The sequence below is a fragment of the Chlamydomonas reinhardtii genome, chromosome 7 (assembly GCF_000002595.2).
Source record: "Chlamydomonas reinhardtii strain CC-503 cw92 mt+ chromosome 7, whole genome shotgun sequence".
NCBI classification, from domain to species: domain Eukaryota; kingdom Viridiplantae; phylum Chlorophyta; class Chlorophyceae; order Chlamydomonadales; family Chlamydomonadaceae; genus Chlamydomonas; species Chlamydomonas reinhardtii.
Window position 1 is genome coordinate 6143777 of NC_057010.1, and position 24070 is coordinate 6167846.

General features: G+C 68.2%; 5 protein-coding genes across 5 annotated transcripts; 3 read left to right on the forward strand and 2 right to left on the reverse strand.

Annotated features, from left to right (window-relative positions):
* The first annotated feature begins 49 nt into the window (after positions 1–49).
* CHLRE_07g355900v5 (uncharacterized protein) lies at positions 50–3651 on the forward strand. Its single transcript, XM_043064653.1, has 7 exons — positions 50–637; positions 826–1216; positions 1484–1556; positions 1887–2080; positions 2328–2406; positions 2646–2742; positions 2986–3651. The coding sequence occupies exons 1-7, from the start codon at positions 594–596 to the stop codon at positions 3068–3070; spliced, it is 963 nt and encodes a 320-aa protein (XP_042923221.1). The 5' UTR covers positions 50–593; the 3' UTR covers positions 3071–3651.
* A 48-nt stretch (positions 3652–3699) lies between these two features.
* On the forward strand, positions 3700–6855 carry CHLRE_07g355950v5 (uncharacterized protein). Its single transcript, XM_043064654.1, has 2 exons — positions 3700–3786; positions 4085–6855. Exons 1-2 carry the CDS (start codon positions 3747–3749, stop codon positions 5755–5757), a joined length of 1713 nt encoding a protein of 570 aa, XP_042923222.1. The 5' UTR covers positions 3700–3746; the 3' UTR covers positions 5758–6855.
* An 8-nt stretch (positions 6856–6863) lies between these two features.
* On the reverse strand, positions 6864–9009 carry CHLRE_07g356000v5 (uncharacterized protein). The gene is made up of 2 exons (XM_043064655.1): positions 8811–9009; positions 6864–8445 (listed from the first exon to the last, which is right to left on the reverse strand). Exons 1-2 carry the CDS (start codon positions 8863–8865, stop codon positions 7286–7288), a joined length of 1215 nt encoding a protein of 404 aa, XP_042923223.1. The 5' UTR covers positions 8866–9009; the 3' UTR covers positions 6864–7285.
* Positions 9010–9719: 710 nt separating this feature from the next.
* On the forward strand, positions 9720–14237 carry CHLRE_07g356050v5 (uncharacterized protein). Its single transcript, XM_043064656.1, has 7 exons — positions 9720–9948; positions 10032–10105; positions 10269–10379; positions 10523–11311; positions 11442–12916; positions 13322–13401; positions 13697–14237. Exons 1-7 carry the CDS (start codon positions 9937–9939, stop codon positions 13763–13765), a joined length of 2610 nt encoding a protein of 869 aa, XP_042923224.1. The 5' UTR covers positions 9720–9936; the 3' UTR covers positions 13766–14237.
* Positions 14238–14243: 6 nt separating this feature from the next.
* Positions 14244–23849, reverse strand: CHLRE_07g356101v5 (uncharacterized protein). Its single transcript, XM_043064657.1, has 7 exons — positions 23595–23849; positions 21805–23246; positions 18236–21633; positions 17520–17766; positions 17335–17413; positions 16155–17066; positions 14244–16020 (listed from the first exon to the last, which is right to left on the reverse strand). Exons 1-7 carry the CDS (start codon positions 23767–23769, stop codon positions 14462–14464), a joined length of 7812 nt encoding a protein of 2603 aa, XP_042923225.1. The 5' UTR covers positions 23770–23849; the 3' UTR covers positions 14244–14461.
* Positions 23850–24070: the final 221 nt, after the last annotated feature.

Sequence of the window (24070 nt, forward strand, 5' to 3'; positions counted from 1 at the left end):
CGTAGTCGGGGTTCGCCAATGGGAAAAGAATACAAGCACATTACTCGAATGCGTTTGCCTGCTGGCAACGGGTCACGTCACTCGCATGCGAGAGGTCACCGAGTGAATGGCAGTTGAAGGGAGCTGGAGCCGCGGGAAACTGGACGGGCGAGAATCAACGCTTGATGCATGAATGCGAGCAGTGATGTGATGATCACGCAAACCCAAATGCGCGTCCCGTTTGTTGGTCTAGGCGGGCGCAAACAACGTGGGGCCAAAACAACGTCTGTCAGTCTGCCTCGGATATGGGTCACATTTTGAAGAACGCCACAAATAATGACGATGCTCGCTGTGCATAATGTTTGCAAGAAAGCTCAGAATGGGTGCAGCCAGCCCGGCCCCAGGCCCCAGGCCCTCCATGTTTCTTGCTCCTCACGCACAATTTGTGCTTGAGACACCGTCTTGATCTTAGAGTCCATATGCATATTACATCAATTCAGCACTTGTAGCCTCGCAAACCGGAAGAGTCTTTAGAATCTTGTGTTCCACCTTGAGGTCGCAGAACCTTTCCTAGGCATCGCCAATACTATACGCAGCTGCGATTAATTGCATTGATGGCGCGATTGCAAGCAAGCTTTGAAGCCGGAGCGAGCCGCAGGTAGATAATTTGGCGCTCACCACGGGGGCAGCTCTAATGTGTGCACGCTGTTAGGAAGAACGAAAATGACGCAGGATAACCGGCCGCGACGGGTTGTAGGGGGCGCAAAGCCCCGCCGCAACTTGGGCCCGGGTGTTGCGTGGACGCGAGTCGGCCCTTACGCGTCCCCTGCCACCCCTTACACGCAGCGGCGCGCTGGCTAGCACTTCCCAGCGACTTGTTCGCAGTCCTGTACTCACAGCAGAAGCACCAGCAGGAGCGCGCTTGGCACTCAGGGCGCTTGCCTGCGGCCCGAGCACCCACATCTGCCCGCGGCTGCTGGCAGCCCACAGCGCTGCGGCCTGCGGCGCCTGCTCCCCAACCCGCAGCTGCACACACGCCGCGGCAGAGCCGCTAGGCCAGACCCGCACCAGCGGCCTCAGGTGTGCTGTAGTAGCTAGCGCGCAGCGGCGAGGCGGCGGCGGCGGCCGGGGCAGCAAGTGGGACAGTGATGAGGAGCTGGAGGAGGACCTGGGCGGCCTGCGCTTCTCCAAGCGCAGCGGCATGTGGCGGCTGCAGTACAACAAGTACGGGGCAGAGGTCAGTGAGGAGCAGTAGCGGCAGGCGGTAGCGGCCAGCGGTAGCGGCAGGTGGCGGGGAGTGTCGGCACGGACTTCACTGACGCCTGGGCTGGAAGGAGATTTGACTGCCCCAGAGCCAGCTGGGCGACGGCACGCAACCAGCCACCAGCTGCCGCAGTCCATCTCCCAGCTCTCAACCACTTCCCCTACCCACCATTCCCTGTGGTCCCATGATGCTGTGCTCCTGCCGGGCCCTGAACACTCCTGTGTCACTCGGGCGCCGCAGGTCCGCGAGGACGAGGCGTGGAAGCTGGCGCTGCCGCTGCTGGGCGGCCTGGTGCTGGCCACCACACTCATAGGTCAGGCCCGGAGTGTGTGTGACTGTGTGTGTGTGGGGGGGGGATAGTTCATTCCAATCCTGGGGACCGTGCAGTAGGGGAGCCTGATGAGCAGGAAGCGCGTGAGGGGCGGAGGGGCAGCAGCCGGCGGCGGTGTGGCGCCCTGGCGCGCACATATGGCGCTGGCTGGCGAGAAGGGGGTGTCGGCGCCGCTACAGCTGCACGTCGCCAACCGGAGCACCCCCGCAAGCACACCCACACAGCACACCCCAGAGGCACCCGCACTCGAGTGAACGCCACCGCACCCTCCCGCACCCTCTCGCCCGCTCCCGCCCCGCTCCCGCCCCTCAGGCCCGCTCATCATCGGCGTGGCCTTCACGGCGGTGGCTGTGGGCGCGGCGCTGTCCGCGGGCGCGCTGTTCACCTCGCTGTTCCTGCCCTTCTTCCTGCTCATCGGCTTTGGCGCGCTGTTCTGGGGCGGCGTCACCTTCTCCGCCTTCGCCACGCTGGGCGCCGCGCTCATCATCAAGCCGCTCATGTCGCTGGTGGGTGGGAGGGGCGGTGGGCTGTGGATAGGGGCTGTGATTGGGGCTGTGATTGAGGCTGTGGGGTGGGGCTGTGGGGTGGGAAACAAGATTTGGGTAGTCGATTGCAAGCACTTGCGATGCCCTAAGGGCCTGCCTCTTGTGTCCCTTACTGCGTGTGTTAGGCGCAATGCATTTGGGAACTGAAACTGTACCGCTAGCGTGTGGCATCACTGACAGTCTGTCTCATCGGGCTGTGGTGATGCAGATGGTGGCCGGTGCGGGTCTGGGCATGGGTGCCCTGGCTGTGGGCGCCTTCCTCAAGCCCGCGTCCAGCCGGGCCAAAGGTGGGTCTGGCGCCGACACAGGAACACCAACCTATGCTCCGCTGCAGTCCACTTGCACCCGCGCTATGGCTGTGCCTCCGACCCTGTGTTGCATAGCACATGTTTCAAGGCACATAGAGGGGAACCGCGCACGCCAGGACACTGTGTTATTATGCCATGCGGTTCGACTCGAGTCCAGGGCAAGTGGATGGTCGCCATGACGTGTGCTGTGCGCCTCAACCCGGGTGCCGTGTGTGCAGCGAGCTATGAGGAGAAGGCTGCGGCGGCCAAGTCCGGGGCCAAGCAGCAGGGCGATGTGATCGAGGTGGAGCCGGAGGTGGACCCCGAGGTGGACAGGTGGGAGGGGATGAAGTGGATGGAGCGGGTGGGGCCGTGCGGGCGGGACCTGTGGGAAAGGCGTACGCTCACGCTTTTTGGCGGGGGCGCGGCGTAGCGACGCCTAACAACCCCCAGGCAATGGTACGGGGGCCCTGGAAGCAGCGTGCGTGGATGGCGGTCGTGGTCAACAACCCTGGGGGGAGATGAGGACTTGCCGGCCTAAGAGTTCCTGGCTCCTTCTGTCCCCGTCCGGACCCTCAGGCAGCTGCGCGAGTTTGACGAGCTGCTGATGGATCGGGAGCAGCAGCGCCGCAAGACCGACCGCTTCCGGCAGGGCGGCCGCTGATGAGACGGCAGCAGCAGGCAGTCATTACGCAGGCGCTGCACGGGGGGGGGGGGGGCTGAAACCGGGAGACGGACCGTCCAGGCGATGCGGTGGTCAAGTGGTCAGGAGACCGCAGTTTGGCTTTAATCAGGTCCTCAGATGTGTATCATCTGTGATGTTGCTGCGGGTGCACGGGGTGTTATATCCATCCGCAAGACCTGAAATGACACGGAAACTGTTTGTCCATCCAAACTCTGTGTGCCCTTGGATGGGCACGGATCACACATGTTAGGTATTGCCTAGCGCACAGTAAGTTCAGCTGTAATAAGTTCAGAGGTTGTGCGATCGCCCGGACGAGCGAAACGGGTTACTGCCGACGTGTAAAGGAGGTGTTCGCGCTCAGTCGCATGGTTGTTCGCTTTCTATAACCCTTGCTATATACATTCGCATAGGATTCTAAGTTTGCGTTTTGTTGCTGCTGCGCTTCCGCTACGGTGGAAAACGAAAACAATTGTGCTACCGCGTGTTGCGGACAGTTTCATAGCACTCCACTCTACAAAGATAACCCGCTAGACTGTTGCTCTGGCAGCGCTGGCGAAAACGTTGATTGGAGTCCCCAGTCCGCGGAAACCCTCATAGGTCATCATCGTCTCCTGTTCATCTCTGCACCGAGACGCACCGACACACCGAGACGCAGATGGCTCAAGTCCAGGCGGTCATAGCAGACCTGGCATCAGGTGAGGGACCGACCGAAACGCAGCTGAACTTGCAAAACGTTTCATCACGTGGGTTCGGGACGCCGGGCGCCCGTGCTGCTAGCGTTGTTGGCTGCCGAGTGAGGCGCGCTACGTCCTGTGCACCTAGCGCGCCTCAACTTTGCTCGAACTATGAAACCGCGCTGCCTCGCGCTGCCCGTGCTCGCTGTGCCCGGCTCGGCAGTCTAAGAAGCCCCTGGTAAAGCTGCCTCCGCAGTCCTATGCCCCATCGTGCAGCCACAACCGCATGCACGCACGCACACGCTCCCCCCCTTCACAGAGTACGAGCGAAGTCGCCGCTTCCTTGACGACTTGGAGCAGAGCCTCAAGCCGCCGCCGCTGGCCCCGCCGCCGCCGCCGCGCCAGCACGCCATCGATGAGGACGCCGACGTCTGCCTGGCAGCCCCCGCCGTAGCCGCAGCCGGCGATTGCGACTCCTCCGACTCCGAGGTAGACGAGGACGCCGCGGCCCCCGTCCAGATCAAGACCAACAAGATAGCGTCCAAGCTCAAGTCCATGTTCTCTCGCGGCAGCTTCCTAAAGGCCCGGTCCGCGGCTCCGCAGGCGGCGGCGGCGCCAGCCGCTGTCGCCAGCAACGGCAACGGCGGCGACACGGCGCACCGCCGCACTCGGCGACCCTCCATTGTGAGCATTGGCCTGCTCGGCGGCGGCGAGGCAGGCAGCGAGGACTGGTCGCCCTTGGGCTGCTCTCGCGCCGCCGCCGGCGGCATGCTGCCGGGCCGCACGGCCAGCTTCCATCAGGGCGCTGGCAGCGCGGCTGGCCGCAGCCACCTGCTGCTGCAACAAAGCACCAGCGGCAACAACATGCCGCTGCGGCGCGGCTCTCTGGACCTGTACAGCAGCTCGGCGGCGGCGGCGCAGCAGGCGGCGCTGCTGGCGTCCGGCCGCATGTCGATGGAGGCCAAGTGGGGCGCAGCACCGCTGGCGTGCGGCGGTGGTGGCGGACCCATGGAGCCAGCGCCGCAGCAGTCCGCGCGGCGCATGAGCGGCGTCCTGGCACACACGCCCTCGCTGCGTGCTATGTCCTTGACCGCCGCCGGCGGCGGACGTGCAGGCAGCGGATGCGACACGGGTGGCGCTGACGTCGGGCGCCTGCTGCCCTTGTTGGCCGGGGTGGCCTCGGAGGTGGCTGCTGGGGACCGCCGACACCAGCTGCTGCGTGGTGAGGAGTCACGGGGGGGCCCCAGCGACACCGATCACAACGCCGAGGAGGCAGGCAGCGCTTTCAACTCGCAGCAGGCGTCGCCGTCGCAGAGGCACGCCGTGGGGGCGGGCATGCGGCGTGCCTCCTTCACCCTGCGCCGGGAGGGTATGGGTGGCAGCGAGGCGGCGATGCCTGATGGCGGCACCAGCTACCCCGCTGCTGCAAGTGGGATGGTGTCGAGGACCGACTCCATGCGGCGTAACTCGCTGCTGGCAGGGGCCAGCTCCGTCTCGCAGCGCTCCCTGGCAGCGGCAACCGACGAGGACAGCGGTGTCCCTTCGCCGGCTGCCGCCGCCATGCTGCACTCGCCCTCCATGCGCGCCCGGCCGGGCTCTGTGCCTTCGGTGCCGCTGGTGCTGCAGTCGCCGTCCGGCAACGCGGCGCCCGGCAGCGGCCGCACCTCCTCCATGCCACAGGCGGCGCTCCTGCCCGACATCACCGCCAGCAACGGTCTGGGCCGCGTGGACAGCGGCCGCCGCCTTAGCATCGGCAACTACGGCAGCGGAGCGCTTGGGCACGCCGGCAGCGGCCTTGTGCACGGCAGCAGCAGCAGCGGCGGCGGCGGCCCGGGATCACCCGGTGGGATGGGCGCAGCGGGCGCGGCGGCGGCAGGGTCTCCTGGGGCGACGGCCCTGCGTATAGCCAGCCAACGCCGCATGAGCTCCGGCCCTCACGCGCTGGTGCCCACAGGGGCCAACGGCTTCCAGGGAACCATGCACGTGATCTGAAATTGCATCGGTACGAAACTCGATTTCGTTTGCTAAAAATGCATTAAAAGTGGTACTGTGACTCTCGAAGAGAACTGGATGTGTCTGAATGTGTGAACACGGGGACAAGATGGCTAATGGGCGCAGGGGTTCCAGTTGGGGTATTTGGATGTACGTACCGTATCCGCGGATTCACCGAATGGTACGGTGGTGCTTCCGCTGCAACACCACGCTTTCCCTATATGCGTCCGTTCAGGGAATAAATAACACATGAGTCTGATTGTTACTCCTGTTGCATGGCCTGATGCGGCAAGAGAAAGGATAAGTGAGGGCGGCGTGGCGTCTTTGGTATGACTGATGTACGGCCTGCTGCCTTGGGGAGCTGGGACACCGGCACGGTGCGAAAGTGCACAACGTGCTCCTGATCGTCCGTTTTGGAGGTTACATGTGGACTCGCATTTTGTGCTACTAACTGCTGGTTTCTCTCCTTGCCTGTTTGCTCCGATGGGCTCCGACAACCTCCTCTGGCATCGTAGTGCGCATTTCGTTTCCTTAAAGCATCTTCGAAATGACTGTCCCTTACGTTGACCATACCGTTCGATCAATGCGCAGACGTCGAACAGGCAAGTAATGTGGACAAAGGGAAATCGTTTTGTTTTAAGCAATGGGACAGGACTATGCGAGTTGCAAAGGACGCCTGGCTGTGCTCCTAACGCCATAACGCCATTGGCTACAGTGCACACTCACTCATTTTTGAAGTGGGCATAGGCCCGAAAACTATTAATCCAAAGGGCCAGAATAAGTGACGGCAAGGTTAGAGGGCGGTCGAGGACGTGACTTGGTTATTCATGAGGACGATTCGGACACCGGCGTGTGTGTGTGTGTGTGTGTGTGTGTGTGTGTGTGTGTGTGACTACGGTTTCCACGGTTATTCTGCCAGATCACGTGAATCGTGTATCTGGTATAACCAACGACAGGGCTCTCAATCGAGGGCTGCCGTGACCTGGCGTTTCCCCGGCAGAGCGCAACCAGCTCTGGAGTCCACAGGGCAACGCACTCCGACCCTTCACCGCGCCAGTAATCCTTGCGGAATTACTACCGGTGTAACAACCTCAGACCCAGCGGGCGAGCTACCTCTTAAAAACCAGGCGGGCAGAAGACAAAAAACAGCAAACATATCAAAACACGCAGCACGCGACAGCACGCGAAAGCACGACCACAGTGGCTGCGGGGCTGAGTCCTACGACCCGGCAGCCTGCACGACCTCAACCGCAACCTAACCAGCTCTCGACGCAAGGGCAGACAATGCCTAAGGGCAGCCACAAACGCGTCTGGCCACTAGGCCGGTCCAGGTCGTAAGACCCGGGGTGTTGCAGCACCCAATACACCCTCTCAGGCATTAAAACCCCGCAAACCTGGCCCTGCTCCCACGGGCGTAAAACAAAAACCCTTCGCCTGCCCACTAAGCTCCCCCGCTGACCCTCTCGTATGCCACTGCTTCAGTGGCTCATGTTAGTGCTCACGCGCTTCTCCTAAGGGCTGATCCCTTTCAAGCCTCCAGCTCCATAGCTTGCGGCATCGCGCACAGCATTTCACCGTTCACCACCGCCAGGATGGGGTGAGTGGCGTCAACACCATCCCAGCCCTTTTGGGGCACGCCGAGCTGCGCGAACTGCATCAGCCGCGACCAGAAGTCCGCGACTGCACGAGCGCACGCAAGCTCGACGGGGTTGACGCCTGGCTGCGGCGGCGTCAGCTGTGTGGGCGGGATCTCGTCAAGATCGGGTTCCGCCTCCGCTGCACCTGCCACCGCAGCCTCGGGAGCTGCTGCCGCCGCCGTCTGAATTCCCAGGGCCGCTGCGGCGCGCGTCATCCCGCGCAGCCGCACCCGGCCATGTTCTGTGGCGGCCAGCGCCGCCATCACCACCACGTCCCAAACACACTGCTGAAAACCCGGCGGCGCCTGAACCAGCCACAGCTGGGCTTGGCTGATGGGAGCCGGACCGGGGTTGTGTGCGTTGATCTGCGCCACCACGGCCTTCGCCACCGCGCAATCCCAGAAGTGGTGCTGCCGTGGCGTGGGCGCGGCGGCGGCGTGTGCCTCCACCGCGGCGCCCCCATGGCCGTGTTGCCCACAGCCGCATGGCTCACGGCGAGCCAACGGCATATGCGAGTTTCCCGGCAGCGGCACTGCGTCGATGGCCAATCGCCACAGCGTCTCAAAGTGTCGCCGTTCCCACCGCACCTTCTGCCAAAGGCGCGCCAGGGTGTCCCTAATGGCGCCAAGCGTTGCAGCCGCAGCTGCTGGCAGGTCCTCCCGCCGCACCACAGCGCGCGGCGGGAGGCCCTGTGCCGCGCGCTCATAATCCTCGTGTAGGTCCGCCCGCCGCGTGGCCACATCGTCCAGCTGCATGGATGTGGCCATGCGGACGGACAGCTTCGCTAGGGGGACTTTGAGGGTCTCAGAGCCAGAGAGCTTCCAGCCCATGCGCGGCATGATGGTGGTGCGGACGACCTCACTGGTGGACGGCGCCGGGACAGGCGCTGGGCCAGGGCTCGCCAGCTGTGCGGCGTGAGCCTGCGCTGCACTCCACCATGATGGCGGGATGTCGCCGACAAGGCCCTGCAGCGCGGCGAGCGTGGGCCCACGGCGCCGGCGACGGCCGTCTGACGGCGCAAGGTAGTCTCGCAGCCACCCCTCCCAGTCGACTGCAGCCGCCGCAGGTGGTCGTGCAGCGTGGGCTCGCACTAAGTGTGTGTGTGTGTGTGTGTGTGTGTGTGGGCTCGCACTGTGGGTGTGGGCTCGCACTAAGTGTGTGTGGGCTCGCACTAAGTGTGGGCTCGCACTGTGTGTGTGGGCTCGCACTAAGTGTGTGTGTGTGTGTGTGTGTGTGTGTGTGTGTGTGTGTGTGTGTGTGTGTGTGTGTGTGTGTGTGTGCGTGCTTGTGTGTGTATATATGTGTGTGTGTGTGTGTGTGTGTGTGTGTGTGTGTGTGTGCGTGCTTGTGTGTGTATATATGTGTATGTAGGGCAGAGATGTCAGCCCATGTTCCCTTGGATACCCCTTTATTTACCAGTTTGGAGCACCCCTGGTTTGGAGTTTGTAGTACTGCAACAGGTGCGCGACATCCTTCAAAGAAGTGCCGTCCTGTGCCGTTTTCCCGTGTGCATGACGAAGCAGATATTGGCAGGCATGCAGTTGAGCGGTGGCTGCATTGGTGCATCAACAATAATGGTGGTTAAGCGTCGACTTATATGTCGCGCGGGGATCAGGATGGGGCTAAGCGTAGCGTGTAAGACATTGTTGCAACTCTTTGTGTCATCGAGGCTTGGTCCCTGCCCATTCGCCCGTGCCGTACGTCGTTAACATACTGCAACGGCCAGCACCGGCATGTAGCCATATACCGTAATCATGTACGGATTAGATTGCCAGCAGAAGAAGCCGTGGCTAGTATAGGGCTCGTTGCACCCCCACGCCAGTTCTCCGCAAGTTGATGAACACACACAGGTTGGCACATCGCACTGAAAGGTTGGCGTCCAATGGCCACGGCCCCAGAGCTCACTGCACAGGCACACTGAAGTTCCTCTTCCGCACGAATACACGAGGACAGCTGCGTAGGCAGGTGAGGATCCAGGGTTGCTAGGCTGGAGGATGGGCTTTGGGGACGGGCTGCGCCGGGGCAACATCCCTGGCTGCATCCTCATGACGGGTGCACGGCCGCACGGGACTCGGGGGCCAGCGTGCCAGGCACACCGCACACATTGTCACCCCCAGCCCCCAGCCCCCAGCCCCCAGCTCTATGCATCTGCCAGTCGGTATCACACACACTGCTGCGCTACCGGCAAGTGTTTGGCGTCGGAAGGAGGATACGTGAAGTCGTGCCCTCTGCCAATCTTCGAGAAGGTCGCGATGGGAGTCAGCGGCACGCTGTAACCCAGGGCCAGGGCTATTGTTGGAATATCAAGACATACGCACAATTCAACTCATCGCATTTGCCATCAGCCCTTCACCTGCTTGAAACTCTTCGTGCTTTGCGTCTACCGTCATACCCGACGTCAACCTATGTGCTTTATGAGCTGGGAACCGCTGAATTATAATGGGTACAAATTATAGGTTGGGCGAGTTGGCTTCTAGAGGCGCAAGTCCACTCAGACTAGAATTTACCCAAGCTGCAACGCTCCGGAGGATAGCTGACCGTCATGGTTGCAAAGGTAGTATAAATCACAGAAGAGCGACATCTGCTGAAGCACGCTCCATGACAATTGGTGCCGCGGCCCTTTGACAATTCACACAGAGCGAGGCGAGCGTGCCGGTCAACCGGGCCCTGTCTAAGCTAGCGGTCGCAACAGACCTGGGCACCGCAGCGAGGTGCGGCGACTAAACCTTGGGCAACCAAACACGCTTTTTGGTGATGTCAACGGGGGCTACCAGGGCACCCTTCCAGCGCTTGGGGCGCGTGTCAGGCTGGACGTAAAGGGCGCACCCGACTCCGGACCTGACACACCCACATACCCGTCCCCCGCGCCTATAGGCCTTCCACTGCCGCACCGGCGCCCAGCCATCATGCAGCCGCTGCTGCTGCTCACGGTGTCGCTGGAGGGGCTGCAAAGGCCCCGGTGACGCCGCCAGCGCTTGCCAACAGGTGCGGATGCATGAGGCCGTCATGTGGGTTGCCGAGCCGGGGCTTTGGCTCCTTGAAGGCATACGGCTGATGTGGCCGTGTGGCCGGCATCGCGGCCACCTAGCCTAGCACTCACCCAGAATACTTCCATGTATCCCCTTCAGGCTGGTGCCGCGTAAGGCGCCGCTGGGGCGCTCAGCGACAGCTGCCGCCGGCTCCGCCCTATCGCCGGCTGCGGCGCACACCGCCAGCCCCGCGCCTGCTACCGCCGCACCCGCCGCCGGCGCCTTCGCCGCGCACATGTCGCCGGTGGGGCGGCTGCCGCCCATGCCTGCAGCCGCCGCAGCCGTGGCCGCCGCAGCTGCGGCGCCACATGGCGCGGGGCCGGCGATGATCGGCAGTGAGCTGCTGAGTGCCGCCAAGAACCACCCCGGGCTGCCGGCCGGCCTCATCTCACAGCTGCACCAGCCTCGTGGAGCGGCGGGGCCGGCGGCACGGCGCCACGCCGCAGGGGCAGCTGCAGGCGGGCGGCCTCCAGTGCCGTCAGTGGCGGCGCTGACGGCGCAAGCAGCGGCAGCAGAAGCGGCGGCGGCTCGGCCGCTCAGCCCGCGGGCCCGGGCCAAGGCCACTGCGGCGCTGATCAACGGCGCAGGGGCAGCTTCGGGTGGTGGTGCGGTGCCGGCAGCGGGGCTGCCGCCGCCGGCCGCGCTGGGGACGCTGAGTCCGGAGGCACTGGCGGTGTTGCTGGCGCCACCCGCGCAGCCGCCCCTGACGGCGGCAGGCAGCGGCGGTGGCGGCAGTGGGCTGCTGATGCTGCGGAAGGCGGGGCCAGCGGTGGGGAGTGCAGGCACCGCACTGCGGCCGTCTACTGCGGCGGCGGGGGCTGCGGCGGGGGCTGCGGGTGGTGTGGCCGGCGGCGCACGGCCCAACACGGCAACGGCACACCCAGCCAGGTGCGTCGGTAGGCTTGCGCACGGCTGCACACATGACACATTGACACGCACTGCATCACGGCGACAGCTGGCACTGGCAGTGCTGTGAGCACCTGACGCGCCGCGCCCTCCCTCTGCCCCTCATCCGCAGGCCGCCAGTCACGCCGCACATCGCCATGCCGTACAAACCCGGCACGGTGCGCCTGCCACCCGGCGGGGTCCCGGGCATGACCGCTGCGGTGCCGCTCGGGGACCGGCCCGGCACCGCCGCTGCCGCATTCTCAGCGGGCGGCTGGGCGGTCGGAGGGGCACCCGCAACCGACCTGTTGGCCAGGCCCGTCACTGCAGCGCTGGGAGGCGGTATAGGAGGAGGCGGTGTGGGAGGAGGCGGTGCGGGCGGGCCGCGGCCGTCCACCGCCAGCCCGCTCACACATGTGGCCTCCGGCGACCCCGCTGCGGCGCTGGTGCTGCGGGTGCCAGCCCGTCCCGGCTCCGCAGCTGTGGCTGGGGCCGGAGGCGCAGCACGTGGTGCTGCCGGACCAGCACTCGCGTCGTTTGGAGGGATGGCAGGGTTCCCGCAGCAGCAACAACTGCAGCAGCAGCAGCCCCGCAATGGGGAGCTGAATGTGGAGGAACTGAAGGCGCTGGCGGCGGCGCTGGCAGCCACCCGCCCCGCCACCGCTGCCGTCCTCATGCAGCACCTGCGGGAGAGGCAGCAGCGCCACCTGCACCACCAGCGCCACCAGCAGCTGCTGCAGCAGCAGCGGCCGTCCACGGCGGCGCACCGGCCCGGCTCCTCGGCAGCGGTGTTGCGCCCGGGCACCGGCTTGTCGGCGGCAGCGGGGCCAGCTGCGCCCGGCGGTGCGCATGTGGTGGCGGGGGGACTGGCGGCAGTGACGCAGCGGCCGTTGAGCTGCCGGCCCCTCACCGGGGGGTCAGCGGGTGCTGCTGTGGGTGTGCTGGGGTCCAGGCCGAACAGCAGTAGGCAGCGGCCGGCTGGTCAGGAGGGGCAGGCATTGGACACGGCGGTGGCGTTGGCGGCGGGCGCTGCGGGGGCTGATGGCGAGGAGGGGGAAGAGGGGGAGCAGGAAGGGGAGGGGGAGGGTTTGGTGGCGCGCGTGGAAGGCGGGGCGGCAGCGGCCGGCAGCGGCGCAGCGCGTGTGGCCACCTCGCCCGCGCGGCCGCGCAGCTCCGCGACTGCCGCCGCCGCCCTCAGCAACGCCGCCGCCGCACCCGGCACACGCGGCCGTCCCACAAGCACCTCCTCCTCTCCCGCTAGCGCTCCGGCCTCCGCGCCCGGCTCCCGCGCCGGCCGCTCGCGCACAGGCACTGCCGCCGCCCGGGCCGCGGGCGCCGCCGGCGGCCTGCTGGCCGCCATCCCCGAGGACGCCGAGCTGCCGCCGGAGCTGGCGGCGGCGCAGTCGGCCGCCGAGACCATTGCGGCGCTGGTGGCGGCGGCCTCCGCCGCCGCCGCCGCCGCGCGGCCACTGCTGCCGCCACTGGAGCCGCTGGATCCGGATCCTGTTCTGGACGCGGCGTGGGCGGCCATTGTGGAATCCAACCTGCGGCCCGACACGGCGGCGCTGAGGGCGCCCGGGGGCAGCCTGGACGTGTTCAGCAGGCCGGGTGGGTGCAGCGGCAGGGGGAGGGAGGAGGGGAGGAGGGGGAAGAGGGGGAGGAGGGGGAGGGGTTAACGTTGAACCAATCCCGTAAGGAAAGAATCGCGCGGCAAGGAGGGGGAGGGGGAGGAGGAGAAGAGGGGGAGAAATAGGTGGAAGAGAAGAGGGAGAAGAGGGGAAGGGGGCCTGAGGAGGAGTAAGCCCGGAGACGGGGGCACGTACATACGGAGTTCTGGGGCACAGACACAGGTGGAGGGTGGTGACCGGCTAGACTGCCGCTGTGTGGCCAGGCCTTCTGCGCTGTCCCTCTGTTGTTCCTCTCTGTCCCTGCATCTCGTACTGAACGCCCCCTGCCCTCCTCCTGCCCTCCTGCACCGTCACCCCCTCCTCCCGCCCTCCTCACTCCCCGCAGCCACCAGCCTGCCGCTGGCCGCCCGCCAGGCCGCGCCCAACGTGTTGGTGCTGGACGACATCACCGCATCCACACCCGAGGTGAGGGGCAGGGGGGCAGGGGGAGGGGGGCCGGGGCCGGGGGGGGGGGGGGGGGCAGCGCCATGAGGTCTTGTGTATGCCTGCCTCTGCTCTCCTTTGGGCTTGGGCACACCCAACCTGCCCCCCCTACACACACACACATTGTTTGCATACCCCCTCTGTCACCCCTCCGCATCCTTATGCCACCTTCCCCCTCCTGATGTCGCCTCCACTCCCCCCCCGTTCCTTAGCTGATCAATAATATACCCCCCCCCTCCCCCGCCGCCTCCTCCTCTGTTGCCGACGCCGCCTGCAGGTGGTGGAGCGCGAGTTGGCGTCCATGAGCCTGGGCGAGCTGGAGGCGCTGAGGGCGCGGCTGGGGTAGCAGCAGGCGGGGCGGGGCGGGGCGGGCGGCAGGGAGAGGGGGACTGGCGGCTTTTGAGGGGCGGGGCGTGGATGCAGGGTGGTGGCGGGGTTGGGTTTGATGGGGTGTTGGACGGGTGGGCATGAGGTGAGGTGTGTGCAATTTTGGAAATGTGGTGATGGTCAAAGTTCACTCAGCGTGGTTGGTGCCGTCAGTCTTTTTTTATTCATGCAGGACCGTGCTGCGTGCGTTCGTTGGGGGGTCAAGCAGGGGCCACTGCATCGGGCGGGTGTCCTGATGCGGCACGGCAGGCTGCGAAACAGGGCCGTCCTTGCGTGGCGTTGTAGTCCCGGCCGGCCGTGAACCTCTTCTACGGTTTTACAATTGCGTTGGTCGCCTGTTCCGCCTGGTATATCTGTGAGCCGCTCTGACTGTGAGCTATGGAGCTCTCTATCGCCAATACGTATGTGCGGTCCTGTAACAACCCGCCGTACATGCGACGCGAGCCCGTGTAGCAGCCACGTGCTCAGTGCTCGGTGCCGGGCGCTAGTCCTCGTCTCGGGCCGGGGCAAGGTAAACAACTTCTAAGTCGGGGCTGTCGTGTCTTGGAGGCACAAGCAAAGCCAATGCACACTTCATCATGCGCACAGGCCGTAAAGATGATCAACAGCAAACAAATCTAAAAGCCCATCAACAACCTGCCTGCGTCGTATCGCTTCAGGGCTGGCCCTGCAGCCACGCCCGAACCGCCGTACTGCTCTCCCGCACCCGCTCACGTCCGCTCGTCCGTCCACCCCCGCCACCAGCCCCGCCAGCAGCCCCGCCCACGCCACCGCCACCACCGCCACCTCCAGCCACCCCGTGCTGCTGCTCCGGCTCCTGGTAGCGCTGGTACCCGGCGGGTGGCACGAAGGGCGCTGCGCCAACAGCTTCCGCCGCCACCGCAGAGGCGGCAGGAACGCGCGAGCGCGGCCGCGGCAGCGCGCCCTGTGGCAGCTGCAGGTGCGGCTGTGGCTGCGGCTGAGGACGTGGCTTCGAGCCGCGTGCCTGCCCCAGCGGGTGCTGCCGCTGCCACGCCTCCTCCTCATCCTCCCCTGGGTAGCGAGGCAGCGGGGGCGGCGAGCAGTAGCGGGTCTGCGCCTGCCGGTACAGAGACTCCTGGTGCGGTGTGGGCCCGGCGCCGATGCGGTAGGTCGTGCTGGCGGCGGCGGCGGCGGCGGCGGCGGCAGCAGGGGCAGCAGGCGCCACTGCGGCCTTTGTGCCGCCGCCAACAGCCCTGCTGGCAGCGATGCCGGCAGCACGACCGCCACCGTAGCTGTGCGCGTGCCACCCGCCGGCGGCGCCGCTGCTGCCCGCAGCGGCAGCAGGCACGGGAGCAGCACCCACACTGCCGCCGCCGCCGCCGCCGCTGCGCAGTGCCAGGCTCTGCCCCTCGCCCATCCTCCAGCCACTGACGGCCCTGGCTCCACTGCCGCCGCCCGCGGTGCCTGCTACGCCCGCCCCGCCCTCTGCCAGCCGCCTGCTGCTGGCGCCGCCACCACGGCCGCCGTACGCCGGCACGCCGCCGCCGCCGCCGCCCTGCTTCGCCTCACTGCCCAGTGTCTGCACGGCCCCACGCCGCCCCATGGGTCGCACGTCCAAATCCTGCAGGTAGCTGTAGCCGTCAGGCCCCGTGTCCAGCTGCCCGCCGCCAGCAGCGCCGCCGTGCGCCGCCGCCCAGCCGCCGGCTGTAGCACCGCCCGCGACCTCCTTGCTACTGCCGCCTGTTGCGGTGGTAGCAGACTGCTGCTGCCACCGCCGCTGGTGCGCTGCCATCCTCGCCTGAGAGATGAGCAGGCCCTGGCGCGGCGTGATGCTGGCGGCTGTGGTGGCAGCGGTGGCGGCTGTAGTGGCGGCGGTGGCGGCTGTAGCTGAGCCCACGTCTAGGCTGTTGCGGGCGTAGGTGAGGCAGGAGGTGAGGAAGGCGGACTGCAGCTCCGACTCCATGGGGTCATCGTCTTCCTCCTCATCCTCGTCCAGCGCCTCATCTTGTTCCTCCTGCTGCTCCTGCTCCAACAGCTTTTGATCCTCTGCGCCGTGGGCTCCGCCAGGCCTGGGCCACCCCGCCACAGGCCCCGCCGCCGGCTTCTGCCCATGCCTGGGCCGCTGTGTGGGCCCCTGTTCGGGCATTCCTTGACTGAACAGGCCGTTGTCGTACAGGCGCAGCGGCAGCCCGCGTGTGCCCCGCTGCTCCCGCCCCTCCCGCCGCTGTGGCTGGGGCTGCTCGGCCACAAAGCCTGCAGCGGGACGAAACAGGTTGGGAGTGTGGCACGTCATGCGCCGAGCAGCTGCGACAAGAGCACACGCCCACTTCCCACCGCCTGTGCCGCCCCAGCCGCCCCCAGCCCATGCCATCCAGGCTCCCACGCACCTGCCCCTGACAGGTGTTGCTCCAGGTAGTCGTACATGGCAGCTTCCTCCTCCTCCTCCCCCTCCTCCTCCTCGTCCTCCTGCTGCTCCCTGTCCTCGTCATATTCCTCCTGGTCCTCCTCCTCCTCCTCCCCGTCCTCCGGTTCCTCCCCACCAACCACACGCTGCCCCTCACTGCCCTCGCCCACATAGCCCTGCCCCTGCTCGTGAGCCTGCTCTACGTACTGCTGCTGCCGCTGCTGCCGCGGGTGCTGTGCGGCAGGGTGCTGTTGCTCGTGCTCGGGACCGTACGGGTAGAGCTGATCCAGCTCTTGCTGCTGTCGCCGCTGCTGTTGCTGCTGCTGCCAGCTGTCCTCGTCCTCTTCCCCCTCCCCCTGCTCCTGCTCCTGCTCGTGCAGCTGCGCCGCCGGCAGCTGCGGCTGCGGCCGCCGCCGAGGTGGAGCCGCCGCCTGCCTCACTGCGGCATCAGCGCCGCCGCCGCCATTGCCGCCGCCATTGCCGCCGCCGCCGCCATTGCCGGCTGCCACCGCCACCTCGTGGTTGTGGTGCTCCATGATGGCAGGCAGCCGCCGCCGCCGCGCCGCCACCCGCTCGGCAGCATCAGGCGCAGCTGCCGCTGCAGCCGCAGAGCCCCGAGCGCTGCCGCCGCCCGCGGCCCCCGGGTGGCGCCCTGGCGGCGACCTGCCGGAGTGAGCGACTGGCCGCCCGCCCGACATCCGGCCGGCGGGCTCACGGCGTGCGGCGGCTGCGGCTGCGGCAGCGGCGTGGCCCATGAGCTGCGCCTGCTGCTCCTCCGGCTCTAGCAGGCTCATGTCATCCTGCTGCGCCCGCTGGAAGGCCCGAATGCGGGACAGGGTGTCTGAGAACAGGATGGCCTGCAGCGGACCCGCCTGGCGCCGCGACACGCGCACGCCTGCAGGGAAGCATGAGGGAGGGCGCGTCGTGCCAACGCCGTGCGTGGTGGCTTGTCGTCATTTGCAGCCGCGTAATTGTACAAGGCAGTATTCCCCCCGCCCCTACACACATACGCTACTGACACGCGGGTCACATCGCATACCGGTACACAGTCCCGCATGTTCCCTTTCCTTGTGCTCTCTGACACGTCTTATAGCCCAGGCCGCAGCCCCCCACACCCGCATGCAGTGACCCACACCCACCCACCCCATCCCCCCATCACCCACCTGTCATGACGGCGCGCGCCTTGCCCCACTCCGCCTCCGCGTACCGCAACAGCTGCGTGCGCTGAGCCAGCAGCTCCATCTGCAGGCGAGCAGGCGAGCAGGCAGGCGGCAGGTAGTGAGGGCGTCAACGCGCACTACGCCAGGCCGCCCTGCTGCGCAGTACTGGTGCCCTACCCGCGCCCTACCTGGTGCAACAGCGCCTGCCGCTCCTCCAGCAGTCGGGCCTCCAGCGCCCCCCCGCCGCTGCCGCCGCTGCCGCCACCGCCGCCAAGGCCAAGGCCGATGCCGCCCATGCCAATGCCGCCGTCGCCCAGCACTCCACCCGTGTCGAGTGCGGCACTTGCAGCGCCGCCACCCCCGCCACCCCCACCGGGGGACAGCAGAGGCCCGGGGAGAGCGGCGGTCTCCAGCAGCGACTGAATCAGCCGGAGCCTGTATGTGCCGCAGCGGGTAGTGGCGGGTGGACGCATATGGATGCGTGGACGGACGGGTAGGTGGATGCATATGGATGCAGCCGTGCCCACCCCAACCAGCTGATCACTGCGTGCCGCGTGAGTGTACAGTGTGTGTGTTGTGTGCCACTTGCCGCTATGTGACATGCCGGAGCTTCCCACCAGCTCCCACACCACACCACAACCAACAGGACTGGCGCCCTCCGGCCAGCAGCCCCAGCCCGCCGTGGTGAGCCGCCCCTCCCGCCAGGCTCCCCGCACCACATGCAGAAACACCCAAACCCAGCACCCCATGAACCTACACACGCCCTACGCACGCCCACCACACGCCCACACACACGCGCACCACACACACGCGCGCACCACACACACACACGCGCACCACACACACGCCCACACACGCCCAACACACACACGCCCCCCCCACCCCCCCACACACACCCGCCCACCTGACGTCGCAGTGCTGCTCCGCCGCCTCCAGCTGCCGCAGCTCGGCGGCGATGCCCGTCAGCAGCTCGTCCAGCTGGCGCATGATGGCGGCACGGCCCGCCAGGCCGCCCACCACCCCCACAACCCCCTCCGTGCCCGCACCCGCCGGCCGTGCACCAGCAGTGCCTGCAGCAGAACCCGCACCCGCACTGCTGCCAGCAACGGTTGGAGGGGTGCGGGTAGAGGTGCCAGCGGTGGCGGCGGTGGAGGAGGGGACGCTGGCGTGCCGCCGGGCTGCGGCGTCACCGCCACCCGCGGCTGTGGTGCTGGTGGTGCTGGTGCCGGTGCCGGTGCCCGCGGCAGCTGCCGCCTGCAGCCGACGCTGCGCTGCGCCAGCCATACCCTGCTGCTGGGGCTGCTGCTGCTGCTGGGGCTGGGGTTGCTGGCCCCGGTGCGCTCCGGCAGTCACAGCAGCTGTAGCAGCAGGTGGCGGCTGTAGCAGCTGTGCCGGCGGCGGCACTGCTACTGCCACTGCGGCGCTGCTGGTGGGTGAGGTCTGTGTGGCGGCCTCCGCAGCATCGGTCGCCACAGGGTGCCCTGCTGTCGGCGTGTGCTGTGGCGGCTGCAGCGGCCGTGTCGAGGCGTCGGCGTTTGGGGGCGACACCGGCGGCACGGGCGACGGCGGCTGCCAGCGAGCGACCTGCAGGCCGCGGCTGCTGCTGGTGTCATGGCGGTCCACTGCCTCTTCCTCTGGAGGTGCCTCTAGCCCTCTGGCATCGACGGCGGCAGCGGCACGTGCGCCGTGGTGCGTGTCAGCCGTGTGTGTCGGGGGCGGCGGAGGAGCCTGTGCAGGCATGTGAGCACCGGCGGCACCGCGCATTTGCTGCCGCTGCCGCTGCTGATGCTCGTGTCTATGCCCACGCCCATGCCCATGCTGTTGCTGACCTGGCGCAGCAGGCGCGCCTGCGAGCGGTGGCGGCGGCGGGTGGGGCGCCGTGAGTCGGTACAACTCCGACTGGGCCCACACCGGTCCGGCGCGCGCCTGCGTCGCTGCCGGCTGCCGCGCCCGGACGCTGCCGCCGCCGCCGCCGCCGCCGTGCAGCGGCAGTGAAGCTCCCGCGCCCGCGCCCGCACCTGCGCCTGCGCCTGCGCCTGCGCCTGTGCCTGTGCCTGCGGTCCCCACGCCGCCTGCGCCTGAGGACTCGCGTGACAGCTGCGCCGAGGGCGGAGCACTGGCGGTCCACACGCCGCCGCTGACCACTGGCGACGGCGGCGGCGGCGGCGCTGCTGAGCCGGCGGCTGGTGGCATGTGCTGTGGGTGCTGTGGGTGCTGCAGCTGCGGCCGCCAGAGAGGGCGTGGGCCTGCGGAGTGGCTGTCGGCGGACAGGATGACGGATGAGCCCTCGCGCGGCGACCGGCCCTCCTGCCAGTCCGCACCGGCGGCCCCTGCACCTGCTGCAGGAGGCCGCAGCTGCAGGCGGGCGCGCGCTGCAGCGGGCGAACGCAGCAACGCGCTGCCACCACGGCCGGCGGACTGGCTGCTCACATGCTCCTCAGGCGCTCCCTCCGCAGCCGCAGCCGCCACTGCCGCTGCTGTTTCCTCATCAGCCCCCTCGTCCAGCCCCTGATACTGAAAGTCCGCGGCGGACAGGTCCGCCGACCCCGGCCCCTGCACCGGTGCTCCAGCTGGCGCGGCTGCGGCCTCCTGACAATCCTCACCACCGCTGCCGCTGAGACCGGGCACGGCTGTGCCGGCGGCGGCCGGCCCCACACGCGCAGCCGCCGCCTCCTCGGCACCACCAAACAGCTCCTCCCCCTCCTCCGCAGAGCCCCTGTCCTCCTCCTCCGCCTCCGCCTCCCGCAGCAGTCCCTCCGCCGCCGCCGCCACCTCCGACGTCCGCACCAGCAGCCCCTCCTCGCCCGCCTCCCCCAGCAGCCCCTCCTCGGCTGCCACCCCCAGCAGCCCCTCCTCGGCTGCTGCCTCATCAGCGGTGCGCACCTGCAGGCCCGATGCCAGCACAGTGAAGGCTGCTCGCCGCTCCGCATCGCCCGCGTCAATGCCCCGCCGCCCTCCTGCTGTGCCTCCTGCTCCCCCTGCTGCTGCTGCTAGCCCGCCCGTTGCCGAGCTACTGCCGGAGCTGATGTCTTCATCCGTGTGTGCCATGTGTGCTGGCGGCGACACCCAGGCGGCCGTGTGCACACCCGCCGGCGGCCGCACAGGGCCCGCACCAGCCGGCGCGGCTGCTGCTCCTGCCGGCGGCCCTGAGTGCAGTTGTTGCTGCAGTTGCAGCTGTTGTTGCTGCCCCTGATCAGGGCTGTACACGGCACCGGTATCATCAACGCCGCCGCCGACGCCATCGCCGCCGCCGACGCCAGTACTCCAGTCCACACCCACGGCAGCTGCCAGGGGCGCCGCCCGCAGCGCGCGGTGCAGCTCGCCGACATTGGCACCGCCGCCGCCGCCGCCGCCGCCGCCGGCACTGCCCCACGCGTCCAACAGCGCCGGCGCCGGCGCCCCGGGATCGCGCCCATCCCAATCATTGTCGCGAGCCGCACCAGGTGCAGCAGCGCCCGGCTGCTGCCTCGGCCGCCGCTGCCGGCCGTCGTGTGCCTGCTGCTGTGGATGCGCCTGCTGGTGCGGCTGCTGCTGCTGCTGGTGGTGCTGCTGGTATAGCTCGTGATGCTGATGGGGCGGCACTGGCAGGGTGGTGCGCTCGGGTGCGGGCGGCGCCACGGCCTCAAACTGCAGCGGGCCCTCCGCGCGCAGGGAGCTGTGGTGCCGCAGGGGCGGCGGCTGCTGCGGCTGCGGGTGGTGGTGGGGGCCGCCGCTGCCGGTGCTGACCCCGCTGCTGCCGGCGGGCCCAGGCAGCGTGCTGGCAGGCTGCTGCTGAGCCGACTGGGGCGCAGGCTGGGTCTGGGGGGGCGGCGGGTGCTGGCGGTAGACCTCGTGTGTCTGGTGGGGGCTGTGGGGGTGGTGGTTGTGGTTCGGCGCTGGATGCTGCTGGCGCTGCGACTGGCGCGACGCAGTACTCGCGGGGGAGGGGAACGACGGCGTGGGGCGGTGCGCCGCGTGCCAGTAGTGATGGGGGCCCTCACCGCTACCCGCACCCAACGTGCCAAAAGGGGACATTTGGGAGCCCCCGTGAGGCACGAGCAGCACAGCGCCGCCTCCGCCCCCGCCCGCCGGGCCGCCGGCGCCGCTGCTGCCGGTGCGGGCAGCTGGCACCATGGGCACAAAGTCAGTGGTCCGGCGGGAGCTACTGCCGGCCCGCAGCTGCGGCTGTAGCTGCGGCTGCGGCTGCGGCTGCGGCTGCGGCTGTATCTGCTGGTGATTTTGAGACGCAGCAGCGCTACTGCCGGGCAGCGGGAGGACGGGCGGCTGTCCCGCAGCAGGCCGCGACGAGGCCCGGGACTTAGGCTGCCGCGACTCGTGCAGTTGTGGGTGTGGGTGTGGGTGCTGCTGCCGTTCCTCGCTGCCTGCTCCTCCTCCCCCTCCTCCCCCTCCTCCTCCAAGTCCTCCTCCTAGTCCTCCCCCGAGTCCCCCTCCTGCTGCTACGGCGCCGCCGCCGGTGTGTTGGCTGTGACTGGCCCGGCTGTGACCCTGGCTGCAGCTCTGGCTGTGGCTGCCTGAGTGCGCGCCGCCCGCGGTGCTGCGCGCGCTGGTCAGCTGGGCTGCGGCCAGTGACGGCGGCAGCAGCTGCTGGCCGGCGGAGTGGTACTCGAGCTCGTGCAGGGAGGGGCGGCCGGGGGCGGCTGCGGCGTCGGGAGCCCCCACGGACCGGGCCGGCACCGCCTGGTGCAGCTGAGGAATCAGGCGGTGGGCCGGCTGCGGCGATGCAAAGTAGCGGTGTGCCCGTGGCGGCGGCGCCGGCAGCGGCGGCGCAGGCTGCGTTTGGTGTTGTAGCTGTGGGAGCGGGTGCGGGTGCGGGTGCGGGTGCGGGTGCTCGCCACCCGGGTGGGGGGCCGTGGGCAGCAGCAGCGGGGCGCCGCCGCCACCTGCGTCGTAGTGGTGGTGCAGGTGGTGGTGATGGTGGTGGATGTGCTGGGCGGAGCTGCCAGCACCGGCACCGGCACTGGCAGGCAGCGGCTCGGACCCCCACACCTCCTCCTCTTCCTCCTCCACTTCTTCCAAGCACCCCGCCGCACTCGACCGCCGACGGGAGCTTCGCTGCCGCGGTTGCCACTGCTGCGCACCTAGCATGGCCCCCGCCTCTGCCTCCGCCTCCTCCGCTCGCTCCTGCTCCTCCTCCTGGTGCTCCGCTCGTTCCTTCTCTTCCTGCCGCCCCTGCCGCTGCCAATCCTCCTGCTGCCTCAGCTCCCGCCACTCTCGCCGCGACTCGGCATCCCCTCCGGCCTGGTCGTGAGCCCGCAGGCCGTGGTGACGTCCGCCCGCGCCCGCACCTGCAGCACCTGCAGCACCTGCAGCACCTGCCGGCTCCCCCACAACTGCGTCCGCTGTTGCAGCTGCTGCTGTGGTGCGGTTGCTACCAGTTCCGCCGCCGCCGCCGCTAGCAAGGGCCCCCGGCCCGGCCGGAATCTTGGCGGCCGCCAGTGCCTTCCCGGCTACCGGCGCCGCCGCCCCGCCTGCACCTGCCGCCGCCGCCGTCGCCGCCGTCGCCGCCGCCGCCGCCGCCGCTGCCGCCGCCGCCGCCTTCGCGGCCCGGCGTGCGTCCACCACGTGGCTCTCCAGCGGCTGCCAGGCCGCCGGGTCCACTCGTGGGTAGGCGGCGGCGGCGGCAGTAGCAGTAGCAGCAGGGTCTGGCTGTTGGTGCTGGTTCTGGTGCTGGGGCGGCGGGGCGGGGCCTGCTGTTGTCTGTGGGCTTGCGGGCGCGAGGTCGGCAGGCGGCGGCGGTGGGCCTCGGAGACCGGGGGTTGGCCGCTGCTGCGGCTGCAGCGCTGGCTGCAGCGGCACTGGCTGCTGCGGCTGCACCCTTTGATGCTGCTGCTGGTGCTGCTGCTGCTGGCGAGCGGTGTGTGCGGCCGCCTCCGCCTCGGCCTGAGCCAGCAGCTCCGGGTCCACACGCACCCGCCCTGTGTGGGGGCGGGGTGGGGTGTGGGGGTGGGGGTGGGGGCGTGCGGTGTTGGGTCATATGGCAGGCGCGGGGGCCGCCAGGCCAGGGGACGGGGCAGGCACAGCGCAGAGGCCGCAGGTGGGTGCCAGCCAGCAATGCCCCATTCCCTTCCCCGCTGCCCCGCCCGCCCCCCCCCCTTCCACACATACACAAGCAGCGGCAAGCCCGGCGCGAGTACCCAGCCCCCCCTCCTCCCCAGTGTCTGTGTCCCTGGCCCACCCAGCCCCACGTCCTCGGCCCCCACCCCCGCACACACCCAAGCTGCGCTCATCGTCTAGCACACACGCACACCAGCACGCGCACTCACACTTGTCAATCAGGCGCTGCAGCAGCCCTCGCTTCTTCCGCCGGGCGCTCGGGGCCGCCTCCAGGCCGCCGCCCGGCCCGCCGACCTCAGCCGCCGCCGCGCGCTCGTCGGCGCCTGGCTCAAGCTCAAGGCCCGGCGGTGCCCACCTCGGCAGGGGTGGCGACGGCATCGGCATGTCGCTCAAGCTGGTGCAAAATAGCTAAGGGCGGCTGCGTGCGCGTAGTCACCAGGTCAGACGGTCGTGAAGTTATTTGGGTAATCTTAAGTGAAGTGTGCGAGACCGGTTACGGGGTCTTCGGCCCCGCGACGCCAGAGCCCGCGGTTTGTGGCGGCCGCGGCCTTAGCTCAACCGTGCCCCTGAACTGCGCGCCCTGCTGTCCCGACAGCTGTGAAGATGGTTAGATGGGTAATGGAGACACCGCAAGTTGCCGCGAGTTCCCCTGCTCAAGCCTCGCGCGGCGCCCAGGCGACTTGAC

Bases quoted from the DNA above. Each gene is read 5' to 3' on its own strand.
- CHLRE_07g356000v5 (XM_043064655.1), bottom strand. From the start codon at position 8,865: ATGTCGCGCACCTGTTGCAGTACTACAAACTCCAAACCAGGGGTGCTC. The intron at 8,446-8,810 runs GTAAATAAAGGG...CGGCGGCTGCAG, and splicing joins ACCAGGGGTGCTCCAAACTG to TCGACTGGGAGGGGTGGCTG.
- CHLRE_07g356050v5 (XM_043064656.1), top strand. The intron at 10,106-10,268 runs GTGCGGCGACTA...CCGCGCCTATAG, and splicing joins GACCTGGGCACCGCAGCGAG to GCCTTCCACTGCCGCACCGG. The intron at 10,380-10,522 runs GTGCGGATGCAT...TATCCCCTTCAG, and splicing joins CCGCCAGCGCTTGCCAACAG to GCTGGTGCCGCGTAAGGCGC.
- CHLRE_07g355950v5 (XM_043064654.1), top strand. From the start codon at position 3,747: ATGGCTCAAGTCCAGGCGGTCATAGCAGACCTGGCATCAG. The intron at 3,787-4,084 runs GTGAGGGACCGA...CCCCCTTCACAG, and splicing joins CATAGCAGACCTGGCATCAG to AGTACGAGCGAAGTCGCCGC.
- CHLRE_07g355900v5 (XM_043064653.1), top strand. From the start codon at position 594: ATGGCGCGATTGCAAGCAAGCTTTGAAGCCGGAGCGAGCCGCAG. The intron at 638-825 runs GTAGATAATTTG...CCTTACACGCAG, and splicing joins GAAGCCGGAGCGAGCCGCAG to CGGCGCGCTGGCTAGCACTT. The intron at 2,407-2,645 runs GTGGGTCTGGCG...CCGTGTGTGCAG, and splicing joins CGCGTCCAGCCGGGCCAAAG to CGAGCTATGAGGAGAAGGCT.
- CHLRE_07g356101v5 (XM_043064657.1), bottom strand. From the start codon at position 23,769: ATGCCGATGCCGTCGCCACCCCTGCCGAGGTGGGCACCGCCGGGCCTT. The intron at 17,067-17,334 runs GTGGGTGATGGG...GCTTCCCTGCAG, and splicing joins GGCGCGCGCCGTCATGACAG to GCGTGCGCGTGTCGCGGCGC. The intron at 16,021-16,154 runs GTGCGTGGGAGC...GTCCCGCTGCAG, and splicing joins GCAACACCTGTCAGGGGCAG to GCTTTGTGGCCGAGCAGCCC.